The 23,968-nt window shown below is 36.3% G+C and overlaps 1 protein-coding gene and 1 non-coding gene across 3 annotated transcripts in view; both read left to right on the top strand.

Moving 5' to 3' along the window:
- The window catches only part of GABRG2 (gamma-aminobutyric acid type A receptor subunit gamma2), a 103,511-nt gene extending 98,198 nt beyond the window's left edge, over positions 1 to 5,313 (top strand). The window contains exons 9-10 of one of the 2 annotated variants that reach the window (XM_046001222.1): positions 1,487 to 1,510; positions 2,865 to 5,313. In XM_046001222.1, coding sequence (XP_045857178.1) covers positions 1,487 to 1,510; positions 2,865 to 3,140 — 300 coding nt within the window. In that variant the 3' untranslated portion in view covers positions 3,141 to 5,313. The remainder of the gene's footprint in view (positions 1 to 1,486; positions 1,511 to 2,864) is intronic. The other variant, XM_046001223.1, reaches the window with a different exon arrangement.
- A 7,512-nt stretch (positions 5,314 to 12,825) lies between these two features.
- Positions 12,826 to 12,932, top strand: LOC123939477. The gene has a single exon (XR_006817860.1). It is a non-coding gene; the product is annotated as a U6 spliceosomal RNA (small nuclear RNA).
- Positions 12,933 to 23,968: the final 11,036 nt, after the last annotated feature.

The raw sequence follows: 23,968 nt of genomic DNA, 5'->3' as shown, positions 1-23,968 counted from the left end.
TTAGCCTCCTTATGTCTTTATGTTCTCATATATAAGACTAGTATTATAAAAAATGCATATCTTAAAGGGCCGCTGTGGTAATGAAGGTAAAAAGCATTACCTGGCACCTTACAAATGAAAGTCCCTACCATTAATAGTTGATGATGATGGTTGATGTTGATGATTTTTATAGTTACCAGCTTGGATTGATTTCAGTGATTTGGGAAAAGATAAGATGACTTCATTTTGCCACCAAGCTTCAAGTAGAGATGATAAGGCACAAATATACAAGCCTCATGCAATTATCCTTTAAAATGGATGTTGAAGAGAACAAGCAGCTACCCATTTACACACATGAGTGTAGTGGCTGTCTGGCTTCTAGGAAGCTCCATGGAAGTTAAGGTCCATTCCTTTCTAAGAGAGGGGCAAAGGAAGTCACCCTAGCTTCCTGAATTTATAGACCTTCCTGGTCTGTTATAAAGGCTGTGAGGTCCTTGATAGTGGCTAGCTTTCTGATCCACCAATTTTGGCGGGGACTATATTTTAACGAGGAAATACAGATGATTCTAGGTTGTATCCTGATGGATCTCTAAGAACCCTGGTGAAATTCTACAAATGGCATATATTTATCTGAATGTAAGAATCTGTAACAGGTAAAGAAAAAAAGCATTAATTTTGATGAGTAATACAAAAAGAAATGCTTATCCTTAATTTCCCAAATATTCATTATGCTTTATGCAGTCCTTTCCTTCCCTGTCTGTTTGCTTCTCTATCTTTGCATTTTTTCTATCCTTATTTTATTTTCCTTATTATGTTTTTTAAAAATTATTATTTCTCCCCACCCTTCACTTTCCATCACATTTTTCCCAAAAAGAGGGTTCTGTGACACTCAGCATTATTACATGCCAGTATTAACAAGAATGTGAGGGTGAGCTTTTAAACAAGAGTCCTTTGGAAAAAGCCCTTATGCCCTAATAGCTATATCATTGCAGAGGGGATTAAAGAAACCAAAAAAATCAAATTACCTGAAAATTTTTTGGATTTTCCTCTTGTAAGCCAATTAGATAATTTATCACAACTAGAAAGACCCTAAGCTATGAATGAGAAGCTGAAATTTCATTTTTCCATTAAATATGCCATTTAGTTCATTGTGTTAAGACTTACCTAGTAAGGCTTCCTTGATGTTAATTAGAAAATAAAATCAAAGTATTTTCATACAGGGAAGTCAAGCAGTGGAAAGAAAGCTTCCTCACAAATGGACAACACTGGCTTTTGCATTTAGAGAATTGTGGGTTAATTTATTGAAATCTCCAAATTTCATTTTCCAACTTTAGGCATGTACTTTGTTCCAAGCCCAGAACTGTCCTTCTGTGTTTATAATTTCAGTTCATTTTACTATGTTTTTAAACTGTGTTTTTAATTTATCTTATTTTGTCTTTTTCTTTTCTTTTTTTCTTCTTTTAATTAAAAAAAAATGCAATTCTCTTTTCTGTCTACAAACCCAAAGCTTCTTCGGATGTTTTCCTTCAAGGTATAATGTTTTTGGAATGAAAATTCACTGCATGCAACTGCTGAATTTAATTATTAACGCTTACATGGTGTTTCAATTTTTTTTGTTGTTGTTTTTTAGTGAGTAGATATTTAAGCATTCTGTGAGAGGTAAGATGAAGAAAGTTCTATAGATTTCTAGAGTTGAGTCATCAACCCTACACTAATTCTCAGAGGTTTGATCTTATAAAGCTATAAGCTCTAGAACATGTCATTAGGAAAAAAGTGTTCTTTAAACATCAAAGTCAAAACTTATCCTTCCTTCTCAGATAAAATTCACTGACTTACCTACCATATATACCATAAATGCTCTTAAAATGTAATTTGGTAAATCCTAATGCAAAAACAGGATTGTTTTTTGATAAGTAACTTCAATAATCTCCATTGTTCTGAATTCTGAACCTATCAATTCTATAAAAGTAATATTCTCTTTGAAATGCTTTAAGTTAAAATACCCATCCCTCCCTCCTAGGGTAATCCAGGGGCCTTTTGGCTCTATCATGCAATAATGCATTGATATTTCTTTTCCCAGTTGAATTGGGATAACTTACTCAGAGAACTAGGGTTCATATTTATAATATCCTAAAATTAGCTCTTCCAAATTAAATTAATCATTGAGATTTATAGTACTTTCATAATTAATGTGGCAGCAAAGATTAAATTATCATTCAATTACTTGGTATTTGTTTCTTCTCACATAGTAAAAAGGTGGTAGCATTTTTTTCTGAATAAACATTGCTGACATTCTGAAGCTTCTGGCTGCTGAATAATAGACAAAACACTATATTTTTTTAAAATATAAGCCATATTACTTGTGGTATAAACTCAGAAAACTCCTATATTTATATATATTTTAACATTTTCTTTTAATAGCATTTAGTGCATTTGCTCAGTGTAATGGGGTTTACTATTTGCCTATAGGTAAGCATGACACAAAATTTGAGTTCAAAATTGATGCATTTTATTTCTCTGTTATACTCACATGCAACACCATTAAATGCCTTCATGTAACCAACCTCACATCTAATATTTACTAGACTAAGATTCCATGTAGTTGTTTGATTTAAATCTTTAAACTTTGAGTTCTTTTGGTGTTCAATCTTCTTGCTATAGCTATTAGCTTATGGTATTATTTTCAGCTGCACCGCTTAAGCTCAAAATTTGAAATCTGCAAATGTGCTATCCTTCTAAGTTCAATTTTACCATTGTAGATCACGATTTCATAGCAATTCCTGAGTACTCATTTTCAGATTCATCATTCACCTTGGTGACATTGTGGAGACCTAATCTAGGATTTATCAAGAATAACTAACTCTTATTCCCGACCCTTGTCTCAGGCACCTACCATTGATATCCGCCCAAGATCAGCAACCATTCAAATGAACAATGCCACGCACCTTCAAGAGAGAGATGAGGAATATGGGTATGAGTGTCTGGATGGCAAGGACTGTGCCAGTTTCTTCTGCTGTTTTGAAGACTGCCGAACAGGAGCTTGGAGACATGGGAGGATACATATTCGTATCGCCAAAATGGACTCATATGCACGGATCTTCTTCCCCACTGCCTTCTGCTTATTCAATCTGGTTTATTGGGTTTCCTACCTTTACCTGTGAAAGAGGTATGGGTTTTATTGATGTGGGTCTTATTCACTAAATCTCATGGAGAGAAGATGTCCTTTCTGAGTCCACTTAAAGAATCCCCTGTGTGGTTTATGATAATTTGAATTTGTTTCTATGTTCTAACCTGCTAAACTGTATTGATGTCATATTGTTTGCGCCCAACTCTCCTGTGGTAAGTGTACTTTGAACTTTAATGTTTGCTGTGTTTCAAACCTACAAGGCAAAGTGAAATTAGAGCAAGAACACTGAAGCCCAACAAGATATTTTTCAGCTACAATGATTGAAATTGTGGAAGCCATGACTACTTATAGTGGTGGTGTCCTTAATCAATTCAAGATACAATTAGATGCAAAAGGTCCAAAACCGTACCCTATGTTCATTTGGGGGCAGGTTGTAGTAAATTTGGTCCCAGTAGTATATCTCCCTCACTTGAGAAAAATCACAAGTCACTTTAAATATAAGAGTCTAGACTAGAAATCTATTACACCTCTATCTCAAGATAGGAAGAAAATTTCCTCCACCTCACATGTACAATGATGTAAATATTTCAATAACGTAGACTGCTTCAAGTTTAATGCATGCATCTCTTTAGAGCCAAAATAAATGGAATGAAGTTAACATCATAAAGCATTGTCTTTTATTCTGTGTCTTTGGGCTATAAAAGAATCCTGAATGTAATTATAAGGGTTTGGGTTTGGAATTGGAGGGAGGAATTTTTTCTATCTTCTCCCTCACGCATGAAGATTTGAAGAGCTTATTTTTTTTCCATGTAGGACATATTAAAACACTTTAAGTAAAATATAGACTGAATAATTGACATTTGCCACCTCTAAATATGCCCAATTTCATAGAGTATAAAGTAATTGTATGTGCTTGCAGCTATTTTTTCTTCCTTTTAGGATGACTGATAGATTATAATGGAATTTATTCTCCATCTCAAGATCTGCTTCTAGTGATTGTGAGTGCCTTGTGGGCAGAATCTTTGTCATTTCCTCTTTGGATCCTCAGCACCTTATATAGTGCCTGGCACATAGTTGGTGCTCAACAGATATGGTTTGAAGTGAACTGGCTTCATATGCTTCTGTGAATCTCTTTGAGCCAGCGAGAACCAGTGATTCATCTTTTCACATAGGCATTGTCAAATGTTATCTGGTCTTGTGAAAATTAACAGAAGGATCCAAAGATCTCAGCCTAAAATAAATTCATGAAAATTAACAAAAATAGTCAAAGTCCATACTTCTTTTAAAACAATACTGAAGTCCTATGTTTAGGCACAGAAATGGGCCTACTAAGGCATTATTTAGGGTTTATATATATATTTTTTCCAGGTTTGGAGACAAGTTAGCTTTGGCCCATCCACAATTCCACTTGAAGACATGATAGGCAAAAGCAGGATTCATACCTGACTGGTGTTCAGAATGTATTCTACACTCTGTTAAAAGAAAAAAGTACTGAAGATTAATTTTTTAAAAATTGAAAGAATAAACGACTTACATGGAGGTTGATCCTATGACTGTGGCCTCATTCATCTATGTGATAATCACATGATGTGGTTGTCCCAGACTTCAAACACGATGAGTTGAGCTCCACCTCCGTGTACTCATCCTGAATCCTTATTTTTTCTAAAACAGCACCCGTTGTCGGTTCTTTCTTATGGCAATCATTCTCTAAGTTAGAACTCAATCATAGCCAGTATTAACTAGATAGATAATCTAAAAAGAGTAGAAAAGAAAGAGTGGCTTTGTTATAAAACTATGTAAGGTCCTCATTGAGTCATCTGGATGAATCTTGAAACACATTTAGCTGCCAATTTTACAAACCTTTAATATATCAGTGCTCTAGTGTATAACCTCAAACACATGTAAATAGGATTAATTTTTTCATGTTTTGAATTGTTAACATATTTAATGTTGACTCTGGGAGAGTTGTTGGCAAATTTTCAATGGTAAGAAACACATTATTGTCAACTTGAAATGTATTCTGTAATGGGGACACTCAAAAACTAGCTTTCCAATGTGTGCATAGTACTGGCAATATGAATATATATTATATGTAATCTAATTCTTAATTATTAGCTGCTCCCCATCTATGTATTTGAAAAACCTTTTCACAAAGGGAATTACCTAATATGTGGACTTTTACAATAAAAATGCTGCATTCTATTTAATGGTGGCATGTCAGTGGTCTGGCTGGACTTGTTTGTTGTAAAGATTGTGACTCCTCTTTCTTGTAGCATTCCTCAATGCTGCCTTCCCTTTATGTGAGCTTTATTTGTGAGCAGTGTGATTGTATTATGCAGTGATATTCCTCACTTCGAAGAAATTAAGAGATATATTTGGGGTATGGAATGGAAATGGAAGGAAGAAATGTCACCAAGTAAGTAAAGCTCAAACCCCAAAACTTGTGGTGTGGTAAGAACATGGACACTAGTGTCAGACATAATGGGGATTCCAACTCTACCATTTACCTGTTGTTTGACTATTGTCAATTCATCCTTTGTAAGCCTCCATTTTACCAGCTAAAAGGTATATTTATGCCACCCCATGTAGAGGCACTCAGTAAGTTGTCAGAAGTGTCTTCCTTCACTTCTAGGGCCTCTAATATTCTGCTGCCATGATCCTCCCACCTCCAACAGATCAGCTTTCCTTTAAAAAATCCAGCAATACTCATATATGTCTTAATGTGATTCCACAACATGAGGTTTCATTTTAAGGAGTATTTGTATTGCAAATATTCCATTAAACTATAGGTTGAAGATCTGAGACTCTCTTGTTGAGGAAATCTTACATATTAGTTACTTTTAAGGCCAAAAGAACCTTTCTTTGTAGCACCTGAATTTAAAAACATAGGGACACATGCTCCAGAGACGGTGTCCTATTTTATTGAAGTCCTTTACAATTCTCAAAAGAAAGTACCATAATCCTTTACAAGCACAGCTGCCCTAACCTTCCTCTGCCTGTCATTCTCTTGGCTCTTCATGGCTGCCTGCATCCAATTTAAACATCTCTTTCTCACCTTCTAGACATATTTAAAAAAAAATAGCTTTCACTTAGGTTTTGACTTCTGTCTAACCCAATGCCCTTATCTTTAGCTGAGTGCATATTCATTGTATGGCCTCGGTCCCCCTTTCTAAGTCTCAATATTCTGAGTAATAGCAACAACTTTTGTCTGTGATGAAGGTCAAATTAAATTAACCAAATGATGCAGTCTTTGGGGATTATGTCAAAAATTGCTATCTCTATGCTTTGTCACTATGAATTTTTGTCAAATGTGTAGGAGAAAGGGAGAATGACCTAGACCAAAAGCTCTGCTGTATTTTTTCATGCTGGTTAAATTGCCCAAAGGTCACAAAGCAAGTTGATGGCACACCTGGTAGAGGCATCTGACTGTTGCTTTTTCTGTTGGGTCTTACAGTGTTCCAGGGTTTGGAAGTAAAATTCTGGAACTTTTTCTGTGAATGTTTTAGGATCTGCCAAATTTGAAGATGCTTTCTTTCTTTGATCTTGTCCTCACTTTATCACAAGGAGACAGAAATTTTAGAATACCCAGCAAAAGAGATTATAAATTTTGCATTTCTTTTATTCTCTACCTAAAGTAATGATCAACCCATAGTCAGTGTTACCTACTGCTTTTAGAATTCTGTTTGAAAAAAGAGATCTCCAGTTGGAAAATTCCAGACCCAGAGTTGGCCTTTGCCCCTTGGGGTTTGAGATAATAGACAACAAAAGGGTTTCCCGTGACTAGTCTCTACACGTTCATTATTTCTACTATACCAAGAAAGTGGTAGGATTTATTATTACTTGTTCTGACTAAATCATAGACCAATTGTAAATTCACTTGTAACTTTCTTCTGCCATTATTTAGGGTATAAATAAAGGTTTTCCCTTATTATTTGTATAACAAAATGACAAAGAAGAGGTTCTTGTTCTAGTTTACCTAGGTTCAAAACCAGGCCCTGTCAAGACCTATTATACCTGAGAATGGGAATAATAATGGTTTATAACTCACGGTTTTATTATAAGGAGTAACTGTGTTAATACCAAAGAAGGAGTGGATATTAATAATTTTCCTTAGCACATATATGAAAAGTCAGAAAAGAAAAATCACAGGGTCATAATTTACCTTGCTTAAGAATAATGATTATCAGGACACCTGGGTGGCTCAGTCACTTAAGCATCTGCCTTTGGCTCAGGTCATGAAACATGAAACAAGCATGGTATATCAGTAAAGATATTTATTGTTCAGGGATGCCTGGGTGGCAGTCACTAAAGCATCTGCCTTAGACTCAGGTCATAACCCCAGGGTCCTGACATTGAGTCCTGCATCAGCCTCCCTGCTCAGCAGGGGAGCCTACTTCTTCCTCTGCCTACTGCTACCCCTATTTGTGCTCTCTCTGTCTGATAAATAATGTTTTTAAAAAAGAATAATTATCATTTATGAAGTGAATTATTATATATTCCCGCTTTCTGGGAATAATAAACATAAATAATAAACAATAAATATATTTTTAAAGATTTCATCTATTTATTTATTTGACAGAGAGAAAGAGAGAGAGAGCACAAACAGGGGAGGGGAAGGCAGAGGGGGAGGGAGAAGCAGACTTTCTGCTGAGCAGAGCCCAACATCCGGCTCCAACCCAGGACCCTGGGATCATGACCTGAGCCCAAGGCAGATGCTTAAGTGACTGCCACCCAGGCGTCCCTGAACAATAAATATCTTTACTGATATACCATGCTTGTTTCATGTACATAAAGAAAATTACAGAGGCAAGTATTGGTGAGTATTTCCAATTGGAACAGTATCATTTAAATGGCCACAGACGATGCATATAAAGATATACATGTAGATACCTTTTAAAAACTAAAAAAATTTTCATTTAAAAATATGAAAATGCAAAAAAAATGGAAATGCTTAATTGGACTGCTAAATAAACTAAGTGACACTATCATTTTAATATAGTATGTTTTCCCAACATAACTAAGGCAATAAATTATTTTGTAGCTAAATTTATAAGATCCTTAATGAAATGAACAGGAGGACTCCCATTCATAATTGAGGGCCCTTGCCATAAAAAAGAAAAAAAATGTCACTGGGCCAGGGATAGAAAATTCAAGTCACATCTGGGGATTTTTTTTTTTTTAAGATTTATTTATTTATTTGAGACAGAGAGAGAGAGAGAGGGAGAGAACTTGAGGGGAAGGGACAGTGGGAGAGGGAGAAAGAATCTTAAGTAGAGGGGCACCTGGGTGGCTCAGTGGGTTAAGCCGCTGCCTTCGGCTCAGGTCATGATCTCAGGGTCCTGGGATCGAGTCCCGCATGGGGCTCTCTGCTCGGCAGGGAGCCTGCTTCCTCCTCTCTCTCTCTCTCTCTCTGTCTGCCTCTCTGCCTACTTGCGATCTCTCTGTCAAATAAATAAATAAAAAATCAAAAAAAAAAAAAAAAAAAAAAGAATCTTAAGTAGACTCTGCACTGAGAGCAGAGTCCTAAGCAGGACTCAATCTCACAAGCCTGGAATCACTACCTAAGCCAAAACCAAGAGTCTACTGTGCCACCCAGGTCTCCCATATCTGGGGGTTTTCCTGACTATTCCAATTTTGTTCCCTCCTAACCCATCTTAATTCTGCTAATATTATTGATACCATCTAACATTCAGACTCTCTTAAACTGTGTCATTTATCCACACGGTCATCTTGATTCATTTGTCTGTTTCCTCCTTGAGTCTTTTTCAAAACAGTGCCATAATACTAGAATGCCTTTCTCTGTTCACACAATGAACAGTTGCTGATTAAAAATTCTGCCTAGTCCATGAAGCCTTTCCAATCTGACTAAAGTATGATAGGCTATTTTATTTCTTGTAGTACTTAACAGGATTGTTGAGTAGCCTAATCCTAATGTTCAGCTCAGCTAACTACTTACATTTATTCAATCCTCTTAGTAAACAAATTTTATATGAAAAATTCTGTGACAAGAATCTGATACAAATAATTCAGCACCTCAATTCAGGTTGTTTATCTTCTATCTCCCTGCCATATAAATTTGCCTTTTAGTTTTTTCTGTTACTTGTATTTTTTATGAGTCCCTCATCAAAGAAGTTTTGATTAAACATCTATAAAATCAATTTAATATAAAGCTTTCAGTAAACACATATCAAGAGCCTCGCAAAGGGGACTGTAAGTATAGGAAGAAATAAATGTTAAGGCATTCTCTGCTTCAAAATGCCCATAATATGATAGGGGAATCAGATAAGAATACAAGTAACTATAATTGAGCTGCACTAAATAGTTACAGGTTGAAGAAATTGTTATTCTAATTGAGTGAAAACTAGAAAAGATTTTCTCTGTAATACAAAGCATTCCACCATATGTGAGGAGGACCCATTACTGCTTTAAAACTTTCTGAACACTAATGAACATTTTTTAGAAATTCTGAAAAATATGAAAAACTGCAAAAAAAAATACCCTTTATCTACTAACAAGAGTTAACCAGTAAAAGCATCATTTATCTTTTTCTTTATATAGTGAGATAGATAATAGAGGTATAAACATGATATTGATATAGGTAATAGATATAGATCTGTTTTATATATAGTCTGATATTTTCACACCGTCATACATTTATGTAGGTACATATGTAACAAACATTTTCTGGCATTCTATTATATCATACAGCTGTACCATAATTTATTTAGCCAGCTCCTATTCTAAAAATTTACATTATCTCTTATTTTTATTGTTACAAATAATGATACAATGAATATCTCTATTTACCTCAGGCACGGTGTATATCTCCCACTATTTAAATAGAATAACTCTCTGGAAGTGGTTTACTACATAAAATAAATGCATTTAATAGAGTCTTGGCACAAGTAGATGGTACACTCAAAGGGAATAAATGAAGAAAAATTAATGAAGGGGTTATTCACAAAGATGTAGGCAATATTAAGGTTCGTTAATGAAAGGAGTGTGTAGTACCATGGAAAAACCATTTTTATCTGCTTTAGTTTCCTATTGCCACTGTACCAAATTACCACAAATTTAATTATTTAGAACAACACAAATTCATGACCATACCTCAAAGTCAGTAGTCTCACTGGTGAAACTAAAGATTTCCTCTGGGCTAAGTTTCTTTTGGAAACTTCAAGGGAGAATCTGTTCTCTGCTTTTTCAAGCTTCCTTCATTCCTTGGCCAGTGGCCTTTCCCACCTTCAAAGTCAGCGATTAAATCACTCCAACCTCTGCTTCCTGCATCATACCTCTAGTTCTGACCTCCTGCCCACACTTATAAGGATTACACTGGGCCCACCTATATAATCCAGGATATCCTCTCATCTCCAGACTCTAAGCCTAATCACATCGTCAAAGTCCTTTGATGTACTTCAAAGTCCTTTGAAGTAAGGCATCATATTCACAAGTTCCAGGGATTAGAACATAAACATCTTTGGGGTGTCATTATTCTGCCACTCTAGTTCTGAAAGTGCAAGAGGAAGGAGTATTGGAACCTAGAAAATGCCACAGAATAGAAGACGCCCAACAGGAGCTGTGATTTTAGATGATACAGCCACTGCCAAACAGTGACCAGGCAGAGACGGAGGATGGGAACAAACAACCAGAGTTCTCTCCTCTCCTACCTAAAGTATCCCACTGGTCAAACTAAATGGAAACAAGAGGGCAAGGAAACCCAGACAGTGTGGCTTAGAGAGATTAGCCTCATGGGATATGCCTCAAGATAAGGAAGGCTAGAGAACGGGTCTAGAGAAAAAGAAGTTATCCAGCAAATCTTCAAAAATTAATGCATGTAGTGCATGACAAAGCCTCTTTGTTTGCATCACAGTCATCAAAATTCTGATTATAAAGGTTAAATTTAGGTCTTTTCAATCAATACCTAATCCATGAAAAAAAAGTACACTCTAAAGGGAATCACGTTGGAGTACTAAAAACTGATGTGTTTTATACTGTGTATTCTGTTAACCATGAACAACTTTCCAGTTGGCTTTATAACAGTTAAGGAAATGGCTTTCAGGAAACTGCTTTTGGGGAGTTAATGTGGGCTAATAGCTATGCCCCTCTGGTGAGCCCGATGGCAAATGTCCAAGTGAGTAAGTGATTTATAGGGTAAAGCAGCCTGGAGCTAGTTTAACAAAATGTGGACCTTCTGAGGCAATATTTCTCATCTGCTATTGCTCACTTTAAAAAGAGACATGGCTTCTGAGTTAGAGGTACCCCAAGTGTACAATTCTATATTGGATTGAAGCTAAAATTAGCAAACCCAGAGTCCCATTTCTGTAAATAAAATGACTATAGGGACAAGTGAGACTTTATTGGATACAATTTAACTTAAAGTGACTACGAATAAAACCACATGGAAAATGGATCAATTTATAGACTCTCTGAATCCAGTGTCCAACAGGTAGAAGAGTATGACTTCGTTAGTGAACAGTGTTCTGGCTCTCTTGAAAATGAGAAGGAACGGAGCCCTCATGAAGGCCAGATTTGAGCCGTGCTGTATAGTAGTGCCATTAAACTTTGTATTAAATTTATTTCCTTTTCTCTTTTAAGCCTTTATTGACTCTGTCTCTACTCTTTTAGTCTTTTACTTTTTTCCCCCAAAACACTTGATGCCTTTGTAAAGTAATGCAGATATGATTCAATTCAATACCTATGTTGAGTACTTGCCATTCACCAAGCACTGCACTGTGCTTTGGAGATAAGTGGTGAAAACTATTGGCAAGGCTTTGTCCTTACAGAGTACACTGTGTTGCCAAACAAACAAACAAACAAAACTGCTTTATATTTTAAATTCAATAAGTGTTGAGAATTATTAATGTAAAAGGAAAGAGCTAATAAAAAAATCCCCATATATATATGGGGAGGAGGACTTAAGCTAGTTTCTTTCAGTAATTTTAATGTACAGTAGAACTATATAAAAAAAATCTGTGTATAAGTGGATGTGAACAGGACCAACTTGTATTACTCAAATTTCAACTGTATTTATATCTTTTCTGTCTATATTCATTTGTATTTATAACACATAGACAGAAAATAAGAATAGAAGGTGGTGGATCATTGGGTTTCCCCAGGATAATACATTTTTCATTTAAAAATCCCCACTAGAATATAATTATCTTATATATATATATATATATATATATATGCTCTGAATATAGTTATTCAGAACACTTGTTAACTACATTATGAAAGTCTATTCAAGAGAGACTATTGCAGTGGGGGCTGTGCAGTGGGGGAAAAGATTGGGTTCAACCATAAATACAAGGATAAGTGGGAATTTATGGCCATGGAGTACAGTAGGGATGAAAATTACAAAAAGGACACATCAAGGCTTAGAGGAATTTTTTGCTAGACTGACTCAACAGGATTCTTTTGAAACTGGGCACTGCAAAGATGAATACACAAGTCCAAAACTTGAGCCTATTTGAGATAAAGGGCTCAGAGAGCTGTACTAAAGTTTGGTTAAGGAGAGAATCTTTATTAGTACTTAATAGAGTAGTAAATCAGTTTTTCTTTCAAAATTGTCATTTCTGTCATTTATATGAAGTTACATAGCCAATATGCATTTCTTTTGAACATGTGTTGGTTTTTAAGCACAGTGACATTACCTAGCAACTAAACAGAGAATCTTAAAGTGCTCTGAAAGATGTTTTATATTAAATTATTGACTTCCGGTGCTCATTTTGGCAGCACATATACTAAAATTGGAACGATACAGAGAAGATTAGCATGGCCCCTATGCAAGGATTACACACAAATTTGTTAAACATTCCATATTTTTATGATTTCTCTCATAGGCAGAATTTAAGAAACCAAATAGATAATCACTGGAGGAAGAAAGAGAGAGGCAAACCAAGAAGCAGAATGTTAACCACAGAGAACAAACTGATGGTTGTTAGGGTCCATGATCAAAGGAGTGAGACTGATACAAAGCAAAGGTCAAGCAAAGCTTTATTCCATGCCAAGCATTGAGAATCGAACCGACTAGTCGGGGCCGCCTCTTACAGAGCCTTACAGACTAACTTTTATAGGGCAAAAGCCATGTGGTTGAGCCTGGCCACACACAGTTGGCCACTGAGACTGTAACACAGAGAAAGTTGCACAGTCATGCTAAGTCACACAGGGGTGGCCAATTGAATTACAATTTACTCTATAGTAGATATTTGAACTAGCCTATCACCTTGGTCAGAATTGGCGCCCAAAATGTGCCCAAAAGGTGGGGCCCACACTCCTTGGTAGCTAGGGAGACAGTATGTGCACTCCACTGATTGAATGTCTCCACCTGGCTGGACTCATCCCTGCATTCGGGCTCTGTTATCTCCACCTGACCTGACCCGCCCTTGTATTTGGGCTCTGTTACCAGGGACAGGTCCACCATATTTACAGGTTTCCCAGACTTGCTTTTAAGTAAGTCCCTTGGTGGGGGGAAAGGGTCAGTTTAAGTTTTACTGCATAAACAACAAAATGGCTGTTCAACCGAGATGGAGCCACTCTGGCTAAATAGGCCCTTACAGTGGTTACTGGAGAGGAAGTGAGCAGGGCATGGATTAATTGGATGATGGGTAGTAAGGAGAGAATTTGTTGTGATGAACACCAGGTATTATATGTAAGTGTTGTCTCACTAAATTGTACACCTGAAACTAATATTACACTGTATGTGAGCTAACTAGAATTTAAATGAAAACTAGAAAAAAAATGAATAAACACAAAAATATATTATTCACCTCCCTAGTTTGGCAGTAGAGAATTGGCACTATTTATTAAAGCAAAAAAATTCCTGCTACTGCCATGAAAGTTATGGCTTTCAGGCTTGCAATGAGTTATGCTAAAAAATTATTTTACATTACAAAACAATACATATGGTCCACATATAAAATAATGGAAAAAGGTATTAAATTGGAAATTTACTATGCAAGTGAAAACCATTAATTCAGAAGTAAAGATCTGGTAGCAAAATCCTTACCCTTCTCAAATTTACAAAATGTATACATGATATGGCCTTCCTTGTAAAGCTATAAACATCTTAAAAGTGGGGGCTACAGTTTTTACCTCCAAATTTTTATTAAAGTGTAAAGAAGTCCTCACCCATAACAGGTAGAGATAAAGGAGAATTTTCAAAATAAAACCTGTAAAATGAAGGCAACTCACTATGATTTGTGAAATTTTCATTTAAAATACCCATATATGTATATACGTGTATATTTTTATTTTTGAAAGAGATTAGTCAGAGCACTATTCTTTTTTTTTTAAAGATTTGTTTATTTATTGGAGAGAGAGAGCATGCACACACACAAGCATGGGAAGTGGGAGAGGGAGAAGCAGACTTCCTGCTGAGCAGGAGTCCTGTATGGGACTCAAACCCAGGACCCTGAGTTCATGACCCAAGCCAAAAGCAGAGGCTTAACTGACTGAGCCATCCAAGCACCCCTCAGAGCACTGTTTTTTAATAGCTTACGTCTTGAAACCACTCAAATGCCTATCAACTACAGAATGAGTAAAAAAAGCTGTAGAATATACACAACAGCATATTCTACACTACATAATATATGACAACCAGATCGATTACAAATAACAACATGAATGAATCCACATGTATAATCATGTATAATATAGAGCAAAATGCCAAACTCAAAAGAGAATATTTTGAGTTTCACTTACATAAAATTCAAAAAGAATTCAAACTAATCTATGGTAATGAAGGAAAATTCTTATGGGGATGGGAAAGGAGAGGATTCCTGAGCACAAGAGAGGCTTCTGGGAAATGACAATACCATTTTCTGCTCCTGTATTCTGGGTACATGGATAGGCCATTTTGTGAAAATTACTTGATCAGTGTCCTTTTCAGTTTATGTAGTTATTTTAGAAAAGACTCAAAAATACTTAAAGGGATATAATTACATATATACATTTTCTATATTCATTTATATCTATAGATATTAATATAGCATCAAAATAAAATGTAACTGTTGGATTTTAAGTCAGAGGCACAATATAAAGACTTCAAAGAAAATCAAATTAGTTTTATTGTAACTCTGTTTTTGCAACTAACCAGAATTGTGACCTCAAGGAAAAGAGAAAAGACTCAGAATGTTCTCAGGAGAAATTTGGACCACATTGATTCCAGGTTTACTTTCTATAACTTATATAAGATGTGAGTAAAATTTCACATAACATCCCAAGTACAAACACTGCCTTTAAAAAAAAGAAATGGCGCCTTGGTGGCTCAGTGGGTTAAAGCCTCTGCCTTCGGCTCAGGTCATGATCCCAGAGTCCTGGGATCGAGCCCCGCATCGGGCTCTCTGCTCGGCAGGGAGCCTGCTTCCGCCTCTCTCTCTGCCTGCCTCTCTGCCTAGTTGTGATTTCTCTCTGTCAAATAAATAAAATATTTTTAAAAAATTTAAAAAATAAAAATAAATAAATAAATAAATAAGTAAAAATGAAGGGAATGGATAAACTTTCTGGAGTATCAGTAGACCCATTGTTATGTTTTTTAGGTTTATATTGGTTACTTTACCAAATGCATTTTTTAAGTGCATGAGAAGTTTTAGCTATGTAATTGCAAGTAGAAAAACTTACATTTTAATAGTTGGAAAATATTCCATAAGACGTATGAACAGAATAATCCAATTGTTGTGGAAAATATATATATTTGTACTCATACAGTAGCCTTCATTTCTTAATTTAAGAGAATTGGGTATGTCTGTGTGGCTTGGTTAAGCACCTGACTCTTGATTTTCGCTCTGGGCATGATCTCAGGGTCCTGAGATTGAGTCTTGCCTCAAGGCTCTATTGGGATTCACACTGGGCATGGAGTCTGCTTCCTTCTCCCTTTATCACTCCCTCCCAGCTCATGTGTATATGCATGAGGCATGTGCATTCTATCTAAAAAAAAAGAAGGAGAGAATCATGAACCCTCACCAAATGAAATTCTTTTTTTTTATTATTTTTTAAAAATTGGGGTCAGTACACATAACCTTTGCCACTTTAACTACTTTATTACTCTAAGTAATATTTACCCCAAATGTGGGGTTTGAACTCATGACCCTGAGATCAGGAGTCATCCCAAATGATCCAGCCAAGCACCACCAAATGAGGAAATTCTAAATGTTATTTTCCCTCATGTGTGCCATATACATTTGCTGACAGAGAATTAGGTACATAATAATTAACTGCCTTTGTGACATGTGACCTGAAATTGTTTTCTCTATTCACTGTTCTAGTAGCTATGGGTCCATGTCCTCTGACCAGAGTCACTTGACCTTCGAGCTGTGCCTAGATCTCAGATGCTTTGAAAGCCAGCTCCCAAAGTGTTATCCAATAAGAATCAAGTGCTTTGCCACCCATCTAAGAAGGAGATATGAAGTCACTACATTTAAAGGAAATCACAACCAACAATTTCTCTGGGATCCTTACTCTTGGCCCCCAAAATAAATCTTTAATATGTACCGTAGTGTATTCTAAGTCAGAAAATCCTGAAGATAACTTCCAAATTTGGTAGATAGAATATATAATTATGAAAAGATGGATGGATAGGTAGATGACAGATATAAGAAAAAAATGCTAATAAAATCACCCTCTGAGTTTTCTAAAATCCTTAGCTGTGCACATGAGTTAATAATCAGGAAAGGGATATGTTATTAAACTAGAAAATTGCTATGATAAAAATCAGGACTTTTAGCATATATTATATGTGGTCAGGGTAAGAAAGAGCTTTCTTAGAGAACAAGAAATTCTACCTAAAAAATCCCTACCGGTAATGCACAGGACAGTAGTACATAGAAAATAAGCCAGAACAAACAAACAAATAAACAAAAAGTATTTTTAAAATGCTAAATGTTCTAAAGAACAGAAATAGAGTGCACCCACTTTCCACTGTTGTTTAAACTCATTCCCACAGTCCTTTCCTGAAAGCCCTTCCTGTTCAGATGGCATTTCAGAAAGCTATTTGAAGACTCAGCTTCTTCCACACCCACCCCTCCCTTTCAATTCCATTTTTTTTTTTTTTAAATACAGAAAATGCTCACAGGAAGCACCAGAATATTAGCTCTGGAGACTGGAATTCTCTTTATACTTCTGTCATTAGTGGAGCTCAGGTGGCAATAGTCGATCTATGTTTCACCATCCCACAGTGTGTTTTAAATATTTCTGAAGTGGCAGGGCCCCAAAATTGAGTCATGGCGGCCCCTGTTCAGTTAGTCACAGTCACTCTGCTATGAGGCTGATGAAAGAACATTGCAACATTCCACTTCCCTAATGTGAACTGGTTAAGGATGATTAAATAGTGTGCTTTGCTCTCCACAGTACCCACACAGATAATGTGATGTGTTTGAAGAAGATACTGTGGAAGGTACATATTGATTTTTTAAATATTATAGAATCTCACAGCTTATGAGGACCTTAAGGATCATCTGCTTCACTCAGTAAGACCTTTGTTTAATTACTCATTCATTCAAAACATTAATCATTTGCTAAGTACTAGAATTAAGGCTCTACACTGAGGACAGAACAATAAACAAATCACAGAAATTTGCTTCCTTGTTAAATTTATATTTATATGCATATATATACAACACGCACATATATATGTAACTTATTTATATATAAACCTATTTAATAAATATTTTTGAGTGCCTACTATGTGCCAGACACTGGGAGGCATTAAGTCTAGAACAGTAAACAAGGCTGAAGCAATTGCTATGGAGACTCATATTCATCACCCATATCCAGAGTGTAATGGTTCTACCTTCAATTGCCAGCTCCTAAATTTCTTTGATTGAGGACTTTTGGACCAGTGGAATTAATTTTGTTGTCTACACAACAAGCTAGAAGTGTCAGGGAGTTAATATCCGCTCCTCCACTCACCTGCCATTCCCTTAGATGCCTTCAGCAAATATCTGGTAGGAGCTGGTGGTCAGGGTGATTAACCACTCTGGGTTGTCTAGGATTGAGGGATTAGTCAGTGTTACCACTTCACATTCACTGTGAAAGTATGTAAATATACAAACTCTTTCCTAGGTTGGGATAACTCTGAGATGCAGATTTTACAATGGTTCCCAGAGGACCTCAGCATATTAAGCTCCACTAACCTACAGCAGTAATGCACTTGAACTTTTCATTGGCTACCTTCCCTTCCCTCTCTCACTTTTTACCCAGCCTCCAATTTGTCCAGAGATCATCTCCAAAATTTGTACTTGATTCCTTCCCTCAGACTCTGCTTCTGGGGAAAACTAAACTAAACTACTGTTCTGATGCCACCACTGAAGGGATGTAAAGTTCAGTGACAGAGTCAGGTAAGAAAATGAGTAATGATAAGGCAGTGTGATGGATTCTGTAAGGAAACAACCATGCACTCTGGGAGAATGTAGTAGGATCTTGGTAGGAGAGAGAAGGCTTACAAGAGGAAGCTCCATCAAAGTTGAATTGTGAAGGGCCCACTGAATGGGGGAAGAAGGATATAGTTTTTAGGTGGGAGAAAAAAATCTGCTAAAATTTTAGAATTGAAATGAAGCACAGCCTGCTTGAATTGGTGTTGAGAATAAAGTGAGTAGTTTGGATGGAAGAAGCCGTAGACGTAAGGAGATGTTAGTTCTCGAATGACCTTGCATTGCCCTGGTAAGGAGTTTATCCTGAGGGCAGTGGAATGGCAGTGACAGGCTTCAAGTAGGCAAGGAAGTGACATGATTGGATTTGACTTCAGAAAATCATTCAGACTGCCTTGTGAAAAACAGATTGGAGGGGTCATGACCTGAAGCAGGGACACCAGTTAGGAAGCTACTCCCCTGATTCAGGAGAGCGGTAATTGTGTTTTAAACAGTGAGGAGAGAGAGATAGAAATTCCTGCATTTTTAAGATATTAAGAAAGCAGAAGTTATCAAATTTGTTAGATTTATTAGATTTATTAGAGATTTATTAGAGATGCTCTATAAGCCAAAAAGTCCAGTTTCTTGCTTGTATGAATTGATGGAGAAGTGGAAAATCATTGTGATAGTAAGCCAAATGGAAGATTTCAGGTTAGGACCTGCTAGATTTGAGTTTTGGTGGAGAATCTCTTGCATATTTAACCTTATGGTATAAAAAATGATTAGCAGTGTGGGATTAGGAATTAAACACATCTGGATTCTAGGATTCTAGTCATACATGTTGAATAATTTACTAAATAACTCTAAGCCTCAGTTTGCTCATCTTTAAATGGGGACATTATTTTGAACTTACTTTATAAGGTTGTGATAATTCATGAAATGGGTTTAATGGAGACCCTGATTTGCAGTTATTTCTCAATTACTATGATTCTTATATTTAGTAGCAGTATTACCATCCAGGTTGTGATATGCAATAGACACTCAGATATTTAGATTGGAGTCAAACAGAGAGATATAGACTGGAAATTATTGTCTACATTATTACAAAAAAGTACATGAAGATCAGGGACTGGATAGGATTACTGAGGGATGACATTCAGAATAAAAAAAGAAAAGAAGTGGATATTAAATAAGAAAACAAAAGGAAAATCCAATAAAAAAGGCTCAGAAGGACTCAGCAAGAAGAGTGTGGTGTCACAGCACCCACCTCCTCTGAAATATAGTGCAATGCAAGGACAGAGTAATGAACAGATTAAGTTCCACACAAAGTTTACCGAAACCTGGGACTGGGAAGTTTCCATTGAATTTAGTAGTAAAGAAGTCAATGGTGATTTTATCTACAACAGTCTCAGCTGAGTAGAGGTGGCAGAAGTCAGATTGTAGTTGTCTAAAGCACAAATAGAAGGTGAAAGAATGGAGACCGCAATTGCAGACAACTCCTTTAAGACACTTGGTTGTGAATGGAGGGAGAGAGATAAGAAAATAGCTCCAGGGGGTCTAAAAGAGCGAAAGGGAAGTTTTTATCTTTTAAAGATGGGAGAGATTATTACATGTTTAAATACCGTTGGAAAGGAGTCATAAAGAAAAAGTTGAAGACAAAGAAAATAAATTGTATCATTAATGATCCAGACTTTTTTGTTTGTTTATTTATTTATTTGACAGAGAGAGAGAGAGAGAGATCACAAGTAGGCAGAGAGGCAGGCAGAGAGAAAGAGGGAAGCAGACTCCCTGCTGAGCAGAGAGCCGGATGCGGGGCTTGATCCCAGGACCCAGAGATCCTGACCCGAGCTGAAGGCAGAGGCTTAACCCACTGAGCCATCCAGGCACCCCATGATCCAGACTCTTAATAAGACTAACTGCAATGGGATCCATAGGTGAAGGAAAAACATCTTTAATATCATGACTAAAAGACCAAAAGGTTGGTGCAGATGTGGTGAGATGTGAAGGTGGTCCATTATGAAGACTATAATGTTCCTGATGGACCAAAAGTTCTAGGGAGAGGTAAATCCTGATGGAGATGGTTATAGTGAAAGGTCACAGAATACATCTAAATTATACAGATTACCAGATATCAGTCCAGATCTGTAGAATCAGATCTCTGAATATCAGGCCCAAGGTTATAATCTTCTAAGTAATTAGTATGAAAAAGAAGAAGATCCAAGCATTTGAGAAGAAATGACCTAGTTGGCATTAAAGAATAGGTGTTACACACACACACAAACCTAATGCCTTTATAAAAGCATTAATCCCATTCATAAGGGCTCCATCCTCATGATCTAGCCACCTCCCAAATGTCCCATTTATAATTACCATCACATTTGGGATTAGGTTTCAACATATGAACTTTGTAGGGGCACAGACACCAGGGACAGCAGTCAGTCATCGACCTCTCAGCTAGAATTCCACCAAGGTGAAATTTTAACAGAGAAAGCCCCATTTCTTGCTCTACAAGTAGCTCTGAGATGTCTAAGTTGTTCTGTCTCTTATGAGGGCTCTATTAGTCACTGGATAGTAATTACATGATGTTAGTTTGCAAACAAGGGAACTCTACACCAGAGGTCATTGGTGCAGATGTTAATGGGCAACCTAGAATAATAATGAAGAGATTTCAGGGATTCTGTAAATCCTCTGAACAGATGTGTATTTTTTTTCCAACTCAGATAAATCAAAGAAGAACCTGCTTGCAGTGTATATAATCAGAAAGAAACGTTGGGTAGTTGTGTTCATCCTATTCCTATTCTTAGTTTTCCTATCTACTAACATTTGTCTCCAAAGTGGCTACATCAGTTTAGGCTCCCACCAGAAAAATATGAGAGAAAACTGTTTTTCTTATTCCTGCTGATACATATCACTTTAAGACTTTTAATACTTTTTCTAATCTTCTAGGTGTGAAACTGTGCTGCTATGCTTTAAACTGCATTTTTCTTTATGTTTGTGAGGTTCAGTATCTCTCCTTACCTATGCAATCATTCAAATTTCTTTTGTAAATTGACTATTCATATCCTCTGTATATTTTTCACCCTTTACCTCTTTCATTCTTTCTGGTTTCTTTTTCAGTCTTACTCACTTGTGTTTATTTTGCAGTGATCATATTTAGCCTCTGTTGTCGATGCACAGATGTTGTATTTACCTTCTTTCCGTTTACCCACTGGTTTTTAAACTTCATGATTTCTAAAACACACAGAAGTTTTTAATTCATATTTGTTTATGTATTTTCCTTCAAAAAGTCTTCCTTAAGCAGTAGTTAAAAACCACATTTCTATATCTTATTATAATACTTTTATACTTTTCTTTTTACTTTAAAGTGATTATTCTAGTTGGAATTTACCTTCCTATGATTTTAAGTAGGACCTAAGTTATTTCATATGCTTAATATTAATCCAACAAAATGATTTCCTAATCAGTTATTTGTCACATTAAAGTGCCTCCTACTTCTGCCATAAGTTAGTCTATCATCTACCCATCTACCTACCTTCTGATCTTTCCAGAAATCTCTATTCTGATCCATTTATTGTAGTACTGCCACATAATATAATGTCCACACAATTTGTAAAGGACCTATAAAATTATATATAATATATAATATATGTACTGCTGCATTTTTAATATAAGATTGGATATATGTATCATATATATGATATATATATATAAGATTGGAGATATATATATGTGTATATATATATATGAGATAACCTAATTTAATTGAAAGCAACCTTAAATACACTGATTATTATAAGCATGGTATATCCATGTAATAGATTATCATAGAGCAGCTGAAATAATGAAACAGATCTGAGCACATTGATATACAAAAATTTTTAAAAATCCATAAAATATTGCTAAGTGAGGAAAGCACATTGCAAAATTATATAGACTTACAGATTTAGTCACCAAATTGCATTTGGTGTGTATATTCCTTATGTTAAAAAAGCATACAGAGGCGCCTGGGTGGCTCAGTGGGTTAAAGCCTCTGCCTTCAGCTCAGGTCATGATCCCAGGGTCCTGGGATCGAGCCCCACAGCGGGCTCTCTGCTCCGCAGGGCGCCTGCTTCCTCCTCTCTCTCTGCCTGCCTCTCTGCCTAGTTGTGATTTCTCTCTGTCAAATAAAAAAAAAAAAAAAAAAAAAAGCATACATATGGGCGCCTGGGTGGCTCAGTTGGTTAAGCGACTGCCTTCAGCTCAGGTCATGATCCCAGAGTCCTGGGATCGAGTCCCACATAGGGCTCCCTGCTCCTTGGAGAGTCTGCTTCTCCCTCTGACTTTCTCCCCTCTCATGCTCTCTCTCTCAAATAAATAAAATCTAAAAAAAAAACCAAAAACATACATATAAGAGCCGTATACATACAGATACATAATAAATGTAAATTTTAAAATATGGAAGGGTTTACACAAATTCTTGAGAATGCTGATCTCAGCACTACATGCCATCTTTGAGGTATGAGGAAGAAAGAGAGGAGAGTAAATGAGAGGAAAAAAGGAAAGAGGGAGGAAGGACAGGAGGGCTGATAGATGGGTGTGAGGGAGGAGGTTCAGTGAGAAGAGGAATGCTCACTTTGTTCTTTCTACTAGTACATTTGCCTTTAGTAGTATACAACAAGCATGATTTATTTGTACCATAAGGAAGACAGGAACCATCTATATAATCAGATGGGTATATCTCAATTTCCATAATCACACACATGGCTGTAACTATTATCAAGTAAAAACTAAAAAAGATGAGTTCTTCTTCTCTCACATTAATAGAACATATGCTGATGCACTGACTGCATTAGTTTTGGAGAACTGTACTGAAAGGCAAGAGAGATGTTATTTTAGCTGGTGTGATCAGAATGTCCTCTTTGATGAGGTGACATCTGAGTAAAAACCTTTATTGAGTGGGTGTGAGAGTCTTGCAGTAAATCCATGGAAAGAGTATTAAGGGCAGAGGGAGCAGAAAGAGCAAGGTCTATGACTTTGGCTACTCCAGGAGCAGTATGGCTGAGGACAGTAGGCAAAGCAGGGAGGGAACCATTAGGTATATGAGGAAGAGACTTGAACCCACTAGGATTTTGGACCTTAATCTTTTGTTGACACGTTCAGACAAGTATGATGGGATGGGAGAAAAAGATAATAAAAATATTTAAGACATTGGTAGGAAATTCAAGAGGCATAAAATAGGAGACTAAAATATGAGAACAAGTAACTCATAGAGGCAGGTGGTATGGAACCACCAACTTTGATTGGTATCCTATAAAAGTACATTTGCTTGTACTCTCCTTTACCTCATTTTTGTGGTTATAAGGATTTCAATATTCTGTCCATCCTTCTTTTCTCTCCCTAAGCTTTCTTGAGTTTACTGCTGATTATTCTAAGACTACCTACCAAATCTAGTACATTTCTATCCTCCAACATAAGAGATTCCACTGCTGATTAACAACTGCCTAACAATTGGTAACTACAACATCCATTTTGTGAATAA

Source organism: Meles meles, chromosome 3 (genome assembly GCF_922984935.1).
Source record: "Meles meles chromosome 3, mMelMel3.1 paternal haplotype, whole genome shotgun sequence".
NCBI lineage: Eukaryota > Metazoa > Chordata > Mammalia > Carnivora > Mustelidae > Meles > Meles meles.
This window is presented reverse-complemented; position numbering and strand designations above follow the sequence as displayed.